This window comes from Grampus griseus (assembly GCF_964374135.1).
Source record: "Grampus griseus genome assembly, chromosome: 2".
NCBI classification, from domain to species: domain Eukaryota; kingdom Metazoa; phylum Chordata; class Mammalia; order Artiodactyla; family Delphinidae; genus Grampus; species Grampus griseus.
Window position 1 is genome coordinate 169935714 of NC_139018.1, and position 17825 is coordinate 169953538.

General features: G+C 42.5%; 2 protein-coding genes across 3 annotated transcripts in view; one reads left to right on the forward strand and one right to left on the reverse strand.

Moving 5' to 3' along the window:
* Positions 1 to 888: 888 nt before the first annotated feature.
* Positions 889 to 6332, forward strand: LOC309817715 (ribonuclease P protein subunit p38-like). Of its 2 annotated transcripts, none has more exons than XM_082646975.1 (3): positions 889 to 1128; positions 2488 to 2531; positions 4463 to 6332. In XM_082646975.1, exon 3 carries the CDS (start codon positions 4473 to 4475, stop codon positions 5319 to 5321), a length of 849 nt encoding a protein of 282 aa, XP_082503101.1. In that variant the 5' UTR covers positions 889 to 1128; positions 2488 to 2531; positions 4463 to 4472; the 3' UTR covers positions 5322 to 6332. The 2 variants fall into 2 exon arrangements, with proteins under 2 accessions (XP_082503101.1, XP_082503102.1); XM_082646976.1 differs by lacking the exon at positions 889 to 1128 and adding an exon at positions 1144 to 1324.
* Positions 6333 to 7114: 782 nt separating this feature from the next.
* Positions 7115 to 17825, reverse strand: part of LOC309819352 (glycylpeptide N-tetradecanoyltransferase 2-like) — a gene marked incomplete at its 5' end in the record, with an annotated part of 34940 nt that continues 24229 nt past the window's right edge. The window contains 4 exons of the mRNA XM_082649444.1: positions 7115 to 8578; positions 8764 to 8901; positions 11070 to 11237; positions 16280 to 16450. Of these exons, the coding sequence (XP_082505570.1) occupies positions 8558 to 8578; positions 8764 to 8901; positions 11070 to 11237; positions 16280 to 16450 (498 nt within the window). The 3' untranslated portion in view covers positions 7115 to 8557. The remainder of the gene's footprint in view (positions 8579 to 8763; positions 8902 to 11069; positions 11238 to 16279; positions 16451 to 17825) is intronic.

Sequence of the window (17825 nt, forward strand, 5' to 3'; positions counted from 1 at the left end):
TTAATTTTTCTAATGGTGATTTAAAAAAAATTGCTCTTTACCCCGTCTAACCTGTAATACTCTGACCACACGCATAGCTTTCCGTTTTGTTTACGGCCAGTCGGGTACTATGTCGGTGATGAAAACTGAAAACACAGAAACTAGACCAAAGAATGGGAAACAAAACGAGCAGTGAAGAAGAGACTGAGAAAAGGAGGAAGATATTTAGAAGAGGAATAAAAGTGCTAAGTTAGACTGGAAAGGGAAAAGAAAGGGGGTAGGGAGGGAGGAAGCTCACTGGGTCAGAAGCAACCTAAGGTTTCGGTCTTGGTTCTCGACAAGGGTAAATCAACAGATTCAGACCCCTGACCTTGAAAGTGTTCTTCAGCTGACTTACAATTGCCCATGACTTCCCAGCGACTCCATTCGTAAACATTAAAGTCTCCATTGGCTGGAGTAGCCACAGCAGACATCTGGTGGAGTTTTCTGAACCGCTGTCGCAACTCAAGATAACCTTTATTCTCCTCTTTCCGGGGCTCAAGATCTCCTACATTGGTGCCTGTAAACACGTGGTTTCCTCAATCCACCTCCCCATTCCCCATTTATCTTGATTTCCACGGTGCCGGGGATTAGGCAGAGGCTCGGTGATGGGGGAACTGGGTCAGAATTTTGCGTCCCTTAGGCAAGCCAAAAGCAGAAAAGTGAGGGGCTCAGACTGCCAGGCACTGAAAGGTAGAAATTGGGTTAGAAGAGAGCGGCGTCAGGCGGCACCGCTAGGTTCCGGAGTCTAACCGTGGTACAATGCTCCCCAGACAGGGCAACCGGGAGAGCAGGTGGCCGGTTACCAGGCAACCTGAAGTCTCGCGAGACACACAATGCGCCTGCGCACTGCCGCTGGAGGGCCTTATTCAGAGCCTCCGACCCGCTCCTAAACTCAGGGTTTTTAGAGAAACCTTCCGTCGCTCTGTCGCGACGCACTGGGCCGACTTTCCCGTTTGGAAATGGCCCGATGCAGAAGAATGAAACGTGTTCTCTGAGCCGTTCCTCCTCCCCTTCCCCCGCCCCACCGCGTCGGAAGGCGGGGCCCGGGAAGGCGTGGGCTCTGCGTACGCGCAGCGCGGCCCACGTGGAACCGGCGCAGGGACGACCGTGAGTGGGGGTCTGCGCTGGGGTCTGAGATCCGGAGGGGCCGCTGGTGGGGATCGAGCCTGGGACTGGGCCGGGTGCGCGCAAGGTCTCCCAGGCTCCCCGTCCCTGGGGCCGCCCCCGCCCGTACCGGCGTGTTTTCCTGCGTCCCGGCCTCGGCTCACGCTCCGCTCTCTGCCTGGAGTTGAGCGTCTGTCGGGTACGAGAAATAGGTAAAGCCCCACCCTGGCCCTTCTGTACTCCGCGGTCTAGAAGTGGAGGCGGACCAGAAAATGACTCCAGTCGCGTGTGTTAAATAGTGAAGTAAGTAGGCACTCGATAGAGAGGCGGCAGACCACAGGAAGAGAGTAACTCGGGGGTCGGCTACCAGATCCAGAAACTCGGAGTCCTCCCTGAGTCCTTCTTCTGCTTTACCCCGAGTTCATCACTGAGTCGGGCGGATTGCACCTCTTAACTGTTTCAAGTAGCATGCATTTCCGTCCATCCCCTCTGCGGCGACTCTAGCTAAGGCCACCGTCATTTACCAGGACTACTCTGGAGCCTCTTTGCTGCTGAATCCCCAAAGATCTTTCTGTGACGCCTTTCCAGCCATGCCACTCCTCTGCTTTGAACGTTACAACCGCTTCCCACTGTAGGGTTTGCAAGTGTATTCACCGTCTGGTCCTTCCTCGCCTTTCCCGCTCTCTCCGCTCTCTCTAGCATCTCTGCCCCGGCGACACTGACATCATTTCCTTTAATGCAGTTCCCTGGGATGCTCTTCCGAATAGGTACTCCCTTTGGTGTCACATGTGGGTTAAAAGGGTCACTTCCTCCGGGAGGCCCTTCCTGACCCCCTCAACTGAATCAGGCCTCTGCTCAAGATCCTGTAGGTCCCTGACCTTAATGTGCATCACATCTTATATTTTACTTGTGGGTAAGTCTCCCACATAGATTCTAAGCCCAATGAGTTCAGTGGCTGTTTTTGCTTTAATTCATCATCTTTCTGGCTTGGTGCATTGTGGATAACCCACAAATACTTGTTCAAGTAAGAAAGGTGGTGGTAGGGCTGAGGGTGGGAATAGTTCCCCAGGCAGAGGGAATGTGCGTAAAGCCATGGAGGGGAGGAACTGGTGACCTCATTAAACAGTATGTGGTTCCATGATGGGGTGTAAGGAGGTAGGCTGATGGTGACATGGGGGCCCTTGGATGTCACTCCAGTGAGTGTGCACTTGACCTCATGGGCAGCAGCGGCCTCCAAAGGCACCTCAGCAAGGCCTTCCCAATTTTCTCCTCCAAAGCGGTTACTTGTTCCACTTCGGTTTGGATTATGTCCCATGAGACTCTACTTATCTGAACCACTTGGCTCTTGTCTCCCTCGCCTAGATTCTGAAGACAGGAGGAGCTGATGCCCAGAGCAGCACGTGACTGTAAGTACTCACTCCCTGTTTGAATGCTGAGGCACATGAACTGCAGTTTGTGGTCTGGCAGAGCTCCGATAGAGCCTCATATTTGCTCCTTGGTCGTTTATTTCCCTTTTCCTGACCATCTTCAACCTGGTGCCAGCCTCTGCCAGTCACTTCCTTGGATTTGGATGAGCTGCCTCCTGCTTCGCACGGGGATGATGGGGATGGGGGGGGGCTGCACCGGAAGGAAGCAGCTTAGGGGGCAGACGCCGAGTCTCTAGCAGTGGGCAATGCTGACACGAACGAGGTCTGAGCTCACACCCCAGGGAGCTGAGGTTTGGTTTTCCGTGAGAAGGTGATGTAGGAGGAACGTCTGAGGCCGGTGGAGGTCAGGAGACCCTGTCTCAGGCCTTTCCACTGTGGAAAGGCCCCCTGTCCTACACCAATGGTGCCCAATTCAGGTTCTGTATCACATTAAGCTGGGCAGCCTTTTGACAAGTACAGGTGCCCTGCTGTATTCCCCAGGATTCTGATTCAGCAGACCTGGGGTACAGACCAACCATCTCTGTCTTTTGTAAAGTCACAGGTTATTTTTTAGGTGCAGCCAGGATTGAAAGAGCATAAAATTTGGATTTGGGAAACCAGCTGTGACTCTGGCATGGTACTTAACCTGACTGAGTCTGTTTCCTCCTTCACACACAGGGCCATCACGCAGGAATCGGGTGAGAACCAAATAATTCTTGGAGAACGTGCCTTATGACACACTCCACGGGACACCCGCTCCTCAGCAGCAGCAGCCGGGCTCTTAGGAGGGTGTTTGATTGGAGGAGATTTCATTTTTTTTCATCCTGCCAGGGGTGCTTGGGGGAGTGGGGAGCAGGTGTGCGTGGGATGAATGACCTGGAATGAGAAAATCTGGTTACCTGAAAACAGGAACAGTTCCAAAACCAGACTTCTCCAGAGCTGCCTTGTTTAACTTCCTTCAATTCTGCACCTTGGGTCCCTGTGGTTCCCGGCTGAGCCCAGGAAGAAAACTGAGGGAAGAAAGGAATATGCAGTTGCCTCTGGGCAGGACAAACAGGACATGCTCCTCTGAACAGTGGTTTATAACATTTCCCCAGCAAGGATCCCTGTTACTGTTTTGCCTTAATGGATTAATATCTTTAAAGTTCATTACGATATTTCCCTAGATTTCATCACATTGTCAGCCAGAGGAACGGCCAGCTTGGACTTATCAGGGGAAGGGGGAATCTGTGTATCGTGTTTTAGGAAAGACAGACAAGAAACTTAGGGTCCAGGGAGGGAAGGAGACTTACCAAAGGGCACAGAATGAAAGTATCATTTGGATTTTTAGTCATGTGCATACATTATGGTCCCAGTTCTTAAAAAAAACCACGGCTGGTTAATTATGAATGGCAGAGGCTTCCAGGGCCCTTAGAGACTGTGTGCTGAGGCAGGCGGACTCGAGGACTCACAGAGGTGGTGGTGGGAACTTGTTCAAGGCTGAAACCCGGTACCCGTGACTCAAGAGTTGGAGGTGCTCAGTGAATATTTGCTGAATGGATGGACGGAAGCCTAAGTAGAGGGCAATACAGAAAATGGTAACAAATCTATCAGACTAATACCAGAGGTCCTGAAGAGGATAAATAATTATGAAGAAGTAGCAACATGGAACATTTTAAAGGAAATAAATAGATTTCAGTATGATCACAGTAACGCAAAACATTCATAAATTGCATGTATATGAATGAAGACCGAATCACAGGAAAAAATGGGGAAAACTTAAAAGAGAAGTTAGATGTATGGTCACATATATATATGTACGTGTATATATGTCCTATATAAGTAGGCTTGCTTTAGCCTTTCCAAAATCAGAAAGGGCACAGCCAAGATATCCTTAAGGCGTGCATGTCTAGTTAACACGTGTTTTCCTTTGTCGTTTTGTTCCTGTGAAGGGTCTTCAGAATGGCCGCAGCCCCCCAGGCACCAGGGAGGGGCTCTGTGCGGAAGACCAGACCTTTACCTGTGAAGACATCATTGAACAACCCATATACCATCCGCTGGGGTGCCCTGGACAGGGAGGATATGCACTTCATACTACAGACCCTGGAGGACAGGATTAAATCTCTCGGGCTTCAGAAGACTGAGGACAGGAAGAGAAAGAGAAAGCAGCCCGCTTTGAACACACAAAGCGGAGACACGTGCAGCATGGATGTGGACACTGGTGAGGGTCTGAAGGAGGAAAAGCCAGAAGGTGAGCCCCAGGCATCAGGGTGGACCCCTGCCGACGTCAGAAAGCAGCTTGCCATCGGCATCAATGAGGTCACCAGAGCCTTGGAGAGGAACGAGCTGCTCTTGGTCTTGGCGTGCAAGTCGGCCAAGCCGGCCATCGTCACCGCGCACCTGGTGCCACTGAGCGCCAGCAGAGGTGTCCCTGCCTGCCAGGTGCCCCGGCTCAGCGAGAGGCTCGCACCCGCCATGGGCTTGACGTGCGTCCTGGCCTTGGGGTTCAAAAGAAACACCGCTGCCTTTGCGGAGGAAGTGAGGGCCATCATCCCCAGAGTCCCCCGTCTGGACGTGCCGTGGCTCCGAGACACACTTGAAGACCCCGGGGAGAACCCAGAGATGGAGTCTTTGGAAGGCCAAGACAAAGAGATTTTGGACACTTCCTTCGAAGACCTCCCTAAATCCAAGAGAAAGCTTGCTGAGGGTCAGCAGGCTGCAGTGTTACAACCCCTGAAAATAAAGAAACTGATTCCAAACCCCAATAAGATAAGGAAGCCACCCAAAAGTAAAAAAACGGCTTCAAAGTAACCTTGTATAAACCTGTCACTTCATACAGTTGTAAAACGCCACCTCGTAGAGAAGCCGCGAATAAAATGACTTTTACATATATTCTTGGGACACTGTTTAGTATCATTCCTTTCACATGTGTAAGATTCTCTTGACTGGAGAACACAGATAGGCTGAAGCTTAGGGACACTAAGTGCAGAGAATGTTCAGCAGTATGAGTATCAAAACAAAAGTTTATTGAAACTAATGTCCATGCTTGTATAAATTCCCTTTTTAAAAGGCTGGCACGATGCTTGTGAGCAAGGACATCTGTATCCTGCAACACTGGACATCTTTCTGTCCGAACTTGGCAAATAGGCCACACAGACACGGTTCTAGTTGGCGGGGGAGATGAAGCTGGATGGCAGGTGCACCATCAGTTGTAAAGGAAAGATGGTAAATGCCAAGCAATACACTGTCCTCAGAAACAATACATTATTATTTTTTACTGTCAGTTTGCCTTTCTTTGTAGGCAGGCCTAAGCGTGGGCTTGGGAGAAAGGCTAAACATCTATCAAAATTGCCAGATAAGGTATTCTGACTAGGTAAGAATTCACTCCTTTACACGGTTAACTTACCTCCTTGGGACTTTAGCATGTATCCAAAGTATGATGGTAATTAGGTGAAATAAAGCAGGAAGAGAATAAAAAAATAAGTGGAGGAGCTTGGATGCTCAGAGGTGGGTCTGCCATGACAGGGGTCGCTCGTGTTAGTATATGAACAGGATCGGTGCTCTGTGTTAAAGCATCCGCTGTTTCCAGCATGTGTTTGGAAAAGGTGCTTTCTGTAATTAACGGGAAAGGTACTGGCTTGCCAAGGTTTATTTTCAGCCTAAATTCTGGTTGATCTGTGGATTATGCCACCTCCGTTTAAATTTACTGAATGCCATCTTGACCAAAAAATGGTGGGGTGTGTGGGCAAGGGTGCGTCATGGACCAGAGCATTTCCATTACTGACAAAGGACACGGGGCGGTGTGGGTTTGTGAATCTGTAAGACACTGTGTATTGCACTGAAATTTAGTTCTAACGGCCACTTTATAAACACAAGCAGCTGTACTGATTTTCTACTTTAAAATGCTCATTGGTAACATGCGTAAATTATAAAGAGGCGTTATAAAGCGGCAAATGTGCTAATAATTTATAAATTACTGTATTTAAAAATTACTGAGTAAAAGAACATGAACTCTATTAACTGCAATTATGTAAGTGAATAGAGGAACAATGCCACAGTTTTGTCATGGGGTGAGCCCGTGACACAATTTCTGAGGGACAATCCTGCAATGATTCGAAAACCTACTTCATGTTAAGATTGCCATAAAAATGAGTGGAACGTAATTCCCAACTGGAGCCTCGACTCTGGATTATGTTAAAAATCTTGTTTACTTAATTCTGGTGTTTCAGTGAATTGGTTCACTTTTGCTTCTGCAGGCATCCTCCTCACGTTAGGAAAAAAAAGGTAACGCAATTGGGTTTGAATCATCCTATAGGAGAAGTCTTCCCTCGCGTCTTCAAGAAGGAAAACTGTGGTGTCCTAAATTAAGGACGACTTCGGAGCCCACGCATGCCCCCTAGTGGAGGTCCCAGGGTGCCACAGCTGTGGGGTGGCCTTCAGGATGACGCGAAGCTGCAGAAAGAGGTTTTCTGATTTTTAGAGGAAATCAGAGGCAACAGAACTTTTTCCCTGAAGGGCCAGGTTTAGGCCTTTGGGTCCACAGTCTCTGTCGGAACAACTCAACCCTGCCTGCCACGTACAGGCAACACATGAATGAATGAGGCCTTGTTCCCATAAAACTTTATTTATGGATGCTGAAATCTGAATTTCCTGTAATTTTTATGTGTCACAAAACTTTTTTTTTTTTCCTCCTCAACCATTCAAAAATGTAAACACCATTCTTAGCTCGTGGGCTGTACAAAAACAGGCGCTGTGCTGAGTTTAGCTCATGGGCCACAGTGTGCTAGCCCCTGCCTGGTTTTTATAAGGTACGATTGTGTCCTTTGACTACTTGTAACATGAAGGAAGGGCATCCTGTTGTCGAAGGTAATTAGATTTTTCTGGACTGAACGGCCTAGGCACTGGTACATGAAGGCAGGAAGAAGTATCTACTTTGTGGTATTTGAGTCGAGGCCGTTTTAGGTGGCCTTGTCCAGCATCTTTTTCCCCTTGGGCTATTGGTGATATATACATTATCTATGTACACCGAGAAACTTGGATTTTCAAATCCTAGATAAAAACACCATCAGTAACAAAACCACAAGACTTATTTACAATTAAGACATCTTCCTAGAGCATGACAGCTTTCATGATAAATTAGAGCCAGGATAAAGAAATATGTGCAATTCTGCATAAGTAATAAAAAACATTCAAATTATCAGTGTCCTGATGGCACTCATGAACACCACTGGGCACGTCTTCTGACTTGAGGGCTTTGATTCTTCTTTTCCTCACGTATCCTGGCTGTTGCTGAGAAGAAGAGAGTCTCTGCAGGAGCAGAACCGTCTAGTTTGTCAGGGTTGTGTGCTCTTCAGAGAACACAATGTTTGCCCCAAACCTTGCTTTGGAACCAAGCCACGAACCTGCTGAAGATCAAAGTACCCATTTGTTTGTTTATTGATTTGGCAACTTTGCTTCTAGAGAAATAGTCAACCAGTACATTTTTATCTCACTCTTCACTTTAACACCTACCGCTCATCACTGCGTTACAGAAATGCTGGCTCCATAGGTGTTCCCGATGAGATCATGTGCAGTGACATAAGTAAACCCTTTCCAAATGGCTCCCTCATTCTGCTACATGGACCCACAGACCCTCAATAAACAGAAAGGCAGCAGTTTATCTCCACACAATGGCAAAGATTTTCCTACACGATTCTGTGATTTCTGTTCAATCCATAGAAAAGCCGTCCATTTTTCTAGAGAGGGACAAATACCTTCTCTTCATTGAGAGACAGTCAGAAGGTTGAAAATTAGAGGAATGTGCTCTTTGCATCCTCCTTCCATCCCTCCTACAAATGGGTCAACAGCGAAAAAAAGGATGAATGTTAACATTCTAGCTAGAAATGTGTTCTATTGGTCACCAATCGATGTTTTTCCATCTTTTCTGTTACTGACACTTCGATGTCACTTAGGTTGTGCTTTTATTCTTTGGAATGGCAGTTCCAGGAATCATTAACTAGGATATTAACAAATGATGACATCAGAGTTCTAGAAATAGAAATATCCATCTACTGTAATACGAGTCCAACCTAAAGGGAGGGAAGAAATGGAATAGCAAAAACAAGTGAGCAAGAAAAATTATAACGTAGTACAATAGATCTATATTTTTAAAAAGCTACTCAAGAAAAAACCTCTCAACAATCCGAAGAGAAGCAAATATGGGATTTTCTAGGTAAATTTATCAAGTTTACAAAGGTTTATCAACTTCACTTACCTTTTCGGACTCTGTCCCTGGACACCTCCAGTTGTATAAGTAATACTGTAAATTGCCATCGCCTATGCCAAACTTGAGTTTTTCCAAGAATGTCTTATTTTCCATCAAATCTAGTGCATTGAATACATCAAATCCTTTCTGTCAATGTAAAAAAAATTTAATTTTAAAGTTTCAAAGGATTAGAGTGTTTTGTATATTATGTATTTCAGTATAACATTTCATTCCCCTACTAATAGCTTGAATTGATAATGCATTTATAATAAGGTTTAATGTCTGCAATATATAGTATGGGTTAGGAATTCAGTTCAAAACTGTCTTATTAAACTAGCAAGCAGTGAATCTGATGGAGTCAGCAAGATTATCCAGAAATGCTGAATCGAAAAGTGCAGTCTGATGGCTGACAAAAAAGAATCTATTAAAATTTCAGGAAATACTTTGTCCCTGTTTTTTTTAAAATTTATTTTATTTATTTATTTTATTTTTGGCTGCATTGGGTCTTCATTGCTGTGTGCAGGCTTTACTCTAGTTGGGTCAAGTGGGGGCTACTCTTTTTTTTTTTTTGTGGTATGTGGGCCTCTCACTGTTGTGGCCTCTCCCATTGCGGAGCACAGGCTCCGGACGCGCAGGCTCAGCAGCCATGGCTCACGGGCACAGCCGCTCCACGGCATGTGGGATCTTCCCGGACCCGGGCACGAACCCGTGTCCCCCGCATCGGCAGGCGGACTCTCAACCACTGCGCCACCAGGGAAGCCCTTGTCCCTGTTTTTGAAGCAAACAGCTGCCTAGATGGCTCTATCACCAGAACTGTTAGTTACTGGCCTTTCTACATTCTGACTTACCTGAACCTACGCCAAGAAATCAAAGCTGTAAAGACTTTAAATCGTGTATCTGTCTTGGGCTGATAATGGGAAATAAATTTAGTAACATTTCAATAGTAAAAACAGAATTTAAAAAAAAGCTTAGATAATACTATGCAAAATGTGATATAGATGAAGCACCTACATTTCTATTTCTCAGGGGTTTTACCTTAAATAACTTATTACTGGCCTTTTTGGGGAGGTAGTTGAAAATGAGCTACAAGATCAAAGAAGCAAAGAAGAATGCTGATTTGGGGATCCACTTATAATAGATTAAAAAAAATGTTTCCAATGATCAAATACTAGAAGACTACAAGGAAGACACTTTTGAAGGGTTGCTCCCAATTTCTCGTGAACAATATTTATGTTCTCACTCAGCAATTACATCAAAATGTCCCCATCAGCTGATTTCAATTTCTTTTTAAAGAAAAATGTTTATTTGTAGCAAGAATTTAACAATCATCCTTACTACCACACTGAGGAAATAGAAAAATAATGCAAATATAGTAAGGAACATTTTGAATTTAATTCTTTTCATTTCAAATCCTTTTAATAATAATAATTCCAATAGTTAAAATTAAATTTCTTTAATTTTAAAATTCAGAGACTATTTATTTGAATCAAAAAACCTACTGTTGCCAATTATTCACTGCAATACACTCATATTTTCCCCATACAGACAGACCTTGTTTTATTGAGTTTCACAGATTCTGGGTTTTTTACAAATTGAAGGTCTATGGCAACCCTCCATCGAGCAAGTCTATCAGAGTCATTTTTCCAATAGCATTTGCTCACTTCGTGTCTCTGTGTTCCACTTTGGTAATTCTTGTAATATTTCAAACTTTTTCATTATTACATTTGTTATGGTGATCTGTGATCTCTGATATGACTACAACTCGCTGAAGGCTCAGATGATGGTTAGCATTATTTTTTAGCAATAAAGTATTTTAAATTAAGGTCTGTATATTGTTTAAATATGCTAGTGCACACTTAACAGACTACACTATAGTGTAAAGATAACTTTTATATGCACTGGGAGCCAAAACACTCGTGTGGCTCTCGCTTTATTGCGACGCTTGCTTTACTGCAGTGATCTGGAACCATCTGGAACCAAACCCACAATATCTCCAAGGTATGCCTGTATCATGGGATCACGTTAGTTTTCTTATATTCCTTATATTATGAATTTCGTGTATCTTTATATAAGGGTTACAAGTTTCTAATTTGTACAAAATGTCTTTTTGGTTAAGTTACAACAGAATTAATGATGAAAATAGCCGTTAAATTAAAAAAAAAAACCTCTTATCAAAATTCTTCCTTTGACTGTCAATAGTAAGAAGTATCTCAAACAAATCCCCCCACCGTGTGGAAGAAAATACAAGATGTTTTATATATTCCAATATACGTATTTGGAGACACACATGGGATGACAAGGAGTGAGTTGCATACCAGCTTGGCGATGATGAGCGCGTCATTCATGAGGTCCAGCAGCGGCGTCTCTGTGTGGATATTGTAGAAGGAGTAGGCGGCTTTGAGGCTCTTGTGGGCGGGGTGATGCATGACTGTGGAGGGGAGCGTGTAGAAGCTCAGGAAGTCAGTTAGTTTACCACTGGAGTTCTAAAGAACAAAGGCAATGTCAGGTAAACATCTCCTTGAACAAGTTTCATCCAGGCATCTCAGCTCACGTCTTGATCTCTGACTTGCACCACAGCTTTCCGTTAGAATGAAAAGCAACAGCTCATGCTCCGCTCTCCAGGTCTGATGTGGAGTCCCTTACCATATGCTGGGCAGAGGCCAAGGAAGAGCGTGGAGCTGTGCCTCAGCCTAAGTGCTTGTCAGCAACTGGCATCAAGTTCTTAAGAAGCAGAATGTTCTAAAAGGAACGCTCTCTGGTTGACTAATGAGTCTCTCTAGACTTATGGGACAGTGATAAAAGTAAATTCATTGTTTTTGCAGGAATAAGAGCACCAAGGATTAGAAGGCTACCTTTTCCAACTAGAGGATACTGTATAATAATCTTCTTGGCACAAGGCAGGAATTGTATCAGCTTAAAGTGAAGTTGGATAGGATTTGGAAGCTAGTTTTTTAGAAGCTTGTAAAAAGGCACTGGTACTGCACCAAAATATACGTGTGTGAATGAGAAAATCTGAAGCTATCAAAAATCAAAAGGGATGCAAAAGATGGTGTTTGTTTTGTCATCACTGGTACACTTTCAATACAAGAAATTAGCCAATATTGTTTGCATTGTTTCTATTACCTGCAGTGACCTATGCAAGTCTGCATATAATTCAAACCATGATATATTTGAAGTATACAGCTGCGGAGGCTAGACCACATATGCCATTGCTAATATTTGTTTTAGCAGAAAATTCCAGAGGATGTATTATCTGGTTTTTGAGTGCTTCTGATTCATTAAACCTTTTTTTCAGACATTATGAAATTAAAGATGTTCAGCAAAAGTGAGAGATGACTTAAAGACCTAAATTTTCAGCTTTATTAAGGATTTTCAACTTGAAAAACACCACAGCAGAAATTAGAGGAAAAAAAAAAAAATCACTGGATGGGCTCAACAGTAGAGTGGAGATGACAGAGGATAGAATCACTGAACTTGAATTTACCCAATCTGAAACAAGAGAGAAAACAGAATGAAAAAAAAAAAAATAGAATTAAGCCTCAGGGATCTGTGGGGCAGTAACAAAAGATTCACCATTCATATCACTGGAGTCCCAGAGGGAAAGAAGAAAATGTGGGGCTGAAAGAGACAATGGCTGAAAACTTCCCAAATTTGGCAAAACGGACATAGTAGATTCAAGAAGCCATGTGAACTCTAACAGGATAAACCCAAAGAAATCCACACCAAGACACATCATAATGAAATTTCCAAAAACTAAAGACAGAGAGAGATCTTGAAAGTAGCCACAGAGAAACAACACATTACCTATGGGGAAATACTAATTCAAATGACAGCAGACTGCTCACCTGAAACCACAGAGGCCAGAAGCAAGTGGCATAAGAGCTGAAAGAAAAGAACCGTCCACCATGAATTCTGTATCTGGCAAAACTTTCTTCAGGAAAGAAGAGGAAATAAGGACATTCTCAGACAAATGAAAACTAAAAGAATTTGCTGCTAGCATACATACCTTTAAGACTGGATGAAGTACATTCTTCAAATAGAAAGGAAATCATAAAAGAAAGCATCATGGAGCATCAGAAAGGAAGGAAGGAAGAAGGAACAGAAATCTGGGTACATACTTTGAGCTATGCTTCTTCTCATGAGTTTTATAAATGACACGATGATTGAAACAAAAATTATGACACCATCTGATACTCAAGACAGTGATATTTAAACAATGAGACTGTACAGCAGAAACTAACACAACATTGTAAAGCAATTTTACTCTAATAAAGATGTGAAAAAAAATGATGAAAAAGTAAAGAGAAGTAAAGTCACTTGGAAGTGGTACAACATGGATACCAGAAGACTGTGATAAGTCACATCTGTATACTGTAATACCCAGAGCAACCATCATGAGACGTACACAGATATACTCAAATGCACTATAAATAAATCAAGACATCCAAAAATGTTCAAGGAACAGGAAGGCAAGGAAACAGAAACAGAGGGACAGAAACCAGAAGAAACAAACAGAAAACATGTATTATAATATAGAAGACTTAAGCTCTAACATATCAATAATCATCAAATGTAAATGGCCAAAAAACACCAATCAAAAGATTCTGGCAGAGTGGATAAGGAAAAATGGCCCAAATATATACTGTTTACAAGAAATTCACTTCAAATTCAATGACATAGATGGGTTGAAAGTAAAAGGACTGAAACCATGCAAACATGAATTTTAAAAAAGTAGGAGTGGCTATACACATATACCTCAGAGATACTGTGGGTTTGGTTCCAGACCCCTCAATAAAGCGAACATGGCAATAAAGCGAGTCACATGAATTTTTTTGTTTTCCCAGTTTATATGAAACTTTTGTTCACACTATACTGTAGTCTGTTAAGTATGCAATAGCATTATGCCTAGAAAACAATGTACATACCTTAATTTAAAAACACTTTATTGCTAAAAAATGCTAACCGTCATTTGAACTTTCAGCGAGTAGAAGTAGTAACATCAAAGATCACCATAACAAATTTAACCATAATGAAAAAGTTTGAAATATTACAAGAATTACCAAAATGTGACACACAGAAACAAAGTGAGCAAACGCTGTTGGAAAAAATGGCACCAACAGACTTGCTGGACACAGGGTTACCACAAACTTTCAATTTATAAAAAATGCAGTATCTGCTTAGGACAATAAAGCGACGTGCAATGAAACGAGGTCTGCCTGTATTAATATACAAGGAAGTAGACTTCAGAGCAAAGAGAACTACTGAAGACAAAGAGGGGTATTACATGATGATAAAATGATCAATCCACTAGAAACTCATGCAGGTCCAACATGTATAAGTACCAAACAAGACCCTCCAGAGACATCAAGAAAAACTGAGAGAACTGAAGGGGAAAAAGACAAATCCAGAGTTATAGTTGGGGACTTCCACACCCCTCTCATTAACTGACAGAACTACCAGAATTAAATAAGGGCTATGACTACAGATTCTGTAGCCATTAAAAGGGAATACTATGAACAACTTTATTCTTACAAATTTGACAATTTAGAAGCAGACCAATTCTTCTAAACTGTATTAAAACTCATACAAGATGAACAGTCCTATAATCATAAAAGAAAGTGAATTCATTATTTCAACACAAAAGAATTCTCTAAGGTCAGATGGTTTCAACTGGAGAATTCTAGCAAACATTTAAGGAATTAACACCAATTCTATATAATTTCTTCTAGAAAACAGAAGACGAGGTCATACTTCCCAACTCATCTTATGAGGCCAGTAGTATCTTGATATCAAAACCAAACAAAGACAGTACAAAAAAAGAAACTGCAGACCAATATCTCTCATGAACTCAGTAAATACTCAACAAAATATCAGCACTCCAAATCCAACAATGTATAAAAATTATATACCATAACCAAGTGGATAATTTTTCTAGGTATGCAAGGGTGGTCAAACATTTGAAAATCAATAAATGAAAATCAATAAATGAAGAAGAAAAATCATGATTGTATGAATTGAAGCAGAAAAGGCACTGGACAAAATCCAACACCCATTTATAATAAGAACTCTCAACAAGTTGGGAATTTTCTCAAATCAGTAAGGAGCTTCCATGAAAAACCTACAGCTAACATCATGGAGTAAGATTCATGGGGTAAGACTGAATGCTTTTCCCCTAATAACAGGAACAAGGCAAGGATGTTGATCTTTACCACTCTTATTCAATAAAGTACTGGAATATCTAGCCCCTGCAATAAGGCAAGAGAAAGGAAGAAAAGGCATACACATGGAAAGGGAAGAAATAAAACTGACCCTATTTGTAGATGACACAATTGTCTATGTGGAAATCCCAAGAAATCTCCAAGTAAATTCCTGGAACTAATAAGTGATTTCAGCAAGCCTGCAGGATACAAGAGCAACAAAGAAAAACCAATTACATTTCTACATACTAAAAATAAACATGTGGAAACCAAAATTAAAAACATAATACCATTTATAATCACTCCAAGGAAATGAAGTATTTAGGTAAACACTTTAAAAAATATATACAGGATCTGGATGCTGAAAATTACAGAATGCTGACAAAATAAATTTTAGAAGACCTAAATAAATGGAGACATACCATGTTCATGGATTGGAAGACTTGTTAATTCTCCCTAAATTAATCTACAGAGTTAATGTAATTCTTATCAAAATCCCAGCAAGGTCTTTTGTAGATAACGACAAGCTTATTCTAAAATTTATATGCAAAGGCAAAGGAACTAGATTAGCTAAAATAATCTTGACAAAGAAGAATAAAGTGGGAGGAATCACTCTACCTGGTATCAAGGCTTACTATACAATTACAGTAATTAAGACAATGTGGTACTGGTGAGGAAACAGACACAGAGATCAATGGAACAGAATAGAGAACCCAGAAATGGACCACAATACAAAGTATCAGTATTCAGGCTATATAAAACTTTGACAGGGAATTCCCTGGTGGTCCAGTGTTTAAGACCTGGTGCTCTCACTTCCAGGGACCCAGGTTCTATCCCTGGTTGGGGAACTAAGATCCTGCAAGCTGCACAGCATGGCCAAAAAACAAAAAACCAAAAAAAACCTTTTACAAATCAAGAAGACAAGGGTTGAGTGAAGTGGTTGAATTATGCCATCTTGAACAAAGGCAGTTCAGTTCCAACCAGTTTTTCAAAAGCAAAACAATATTAAACTTTGGGACACATCCTTCTCAGATGAGATCATCCAAACTGGCCTTTTCAAAACTAAGAAAAGCAATTAGTCACACAGACAACAACAGAGCAGATCAGAACCCTGATTCCCCATGATTAAGTAGTAAAAGTGTGCTCTTCTGCCAGGAATGGAAGCTGTAAGGACAGCTGGTTCTGAAAGGGTGAGCAGGAAGCTGGTTCAGAAGCACTGAGTCATGTGGGCAGGAAGGGAATGGACACTCTATGATCCTTCTGGAAAATGGACTCAGTTGCACAGTGTTCTCATACTTCTCTGTACTATCTTATCACCTTCTCTTTACCTCCACTACAAAAGTGTCAATGATGTGCTCCTGGGGGAGGAACCAGTGGGCTACTTCCTCTTCATCCATCACCGGGGCTAGATGAAACTGCTTCAGGTAACTGTTGGTTAGTTCTTGAACAGCTTTGATATCTCTTGGTTCCATTGGCCTCAAGCCTGAAGTTTTTGTAACCTGTTAGAGTGAAAACAAAACCAGTTGGGACGGGCTTCCCTGGTGGCACAATGGTTAAGAATCCACCTGCCAATGCAGGTGACACGGGTTCGAGCCCTGGTCCAGGAATATCCCACATGCTGCAGAGCAACTAAGCCCGTACGCCACAACTACTGAGCCTGCGCTCTAGAGCCCGTGAGACACAGCTACTGAGCCTGTGCGCTGCAACTACTTAAGTCCACGTGCCTACAGCCTGTGCTCCGCAACAAGAGAAGCCACCACAATGAGAAGCCCGCGCACAGCAACGAAGAGTAGCCCTTGCTCGCTGCCACTAGAGAAAGCCCGCTTGCAGCAATGAAGACCCAACACAGCCAAAAAAGTAAAATAAAATAAATAAATTTATTAAAACAAAAAAAGTTGGGAGGTTTAAATAAGAGGAGTAAACAAACTTGGCGCCAAAGCATGATCCCCAGACCAGCAATATTAGCATCCCATGGGAGCTTGTCAGAACTGCAGAATCGTGGGCCCACCGCAGACCTACCAAGTCAGGATGTGCAGTTTCACAAGATCCCCTGGTGATTCGTATACACATAAAGCTTGAGAACCACTAGTTTAGAACATAAGCTACACGACATGTTCTATCCTATCTCTGTGTACCAGGTCTTTGGTCAGTATTGTCCATGACCCAGACAAAACCAACGGGAACACTACAAGTTCATCTATATCCCCATGCCAAGAACTTTAACAGCCTACACGATAGGGCAGAACAATCTCAGCATGTGTTCTGGAGGATCACACTTTTAAGACTGCCACGTCTGACATTTTGAAAACACAGTTGAAAATGGCCGAGAAACTTTTAGTCCAATAGCCCGTGGAAAAAATGTAGCTCTTCTGTTCTCGTGAGCAATAAAAATGCAAGAAAAGTAAAAATCATATCGGTCAGTATGGGAAGGGAAGCATTTTAATTGCCAAGAATGAATGGCTAGTTGCCAAGTAGTGGCCCTGATCTCTTATGCCATCTTTTGATTAAAAGGTGATCAGAATAGGCATCTGAATCCATCATTCCAGAACATCAAAATTTTTACATTAGGCCATGGGAATAACAAACCCTCAAGGTCAGGACAAGTCCCCATTTGGATTTGTTCAAGTCTTATCCTTAAAAGAGCTCCAGACAGCAACTATAGGAAGTGTACAGACACCAGGATACTTGACAACAGAAGTGAGAAAGGTCACTACATTTGCTTGTTTGTACAAAGAAAAACTTAATACAAATACAACTGCATTTTCCCAGTTAACTCGATATTTTTTTTTCTTGAAGAAATATTGGATAAATTTTAAGTGACAAATAACTTGTATATAAATAGTGCTATTCTATCTTTTCTGTCCTAAATTACCA

Bases quoted from the DNA above. Each gene is read 5' to 3' on its own strand.
- LOC309817715 (XM_082646975.1), top strand. From the start codon at position 4,473: ATGGCCGCAGCCCCCCAGGCACCAGGGAGGGGCTCTGTGCGGAAGACC.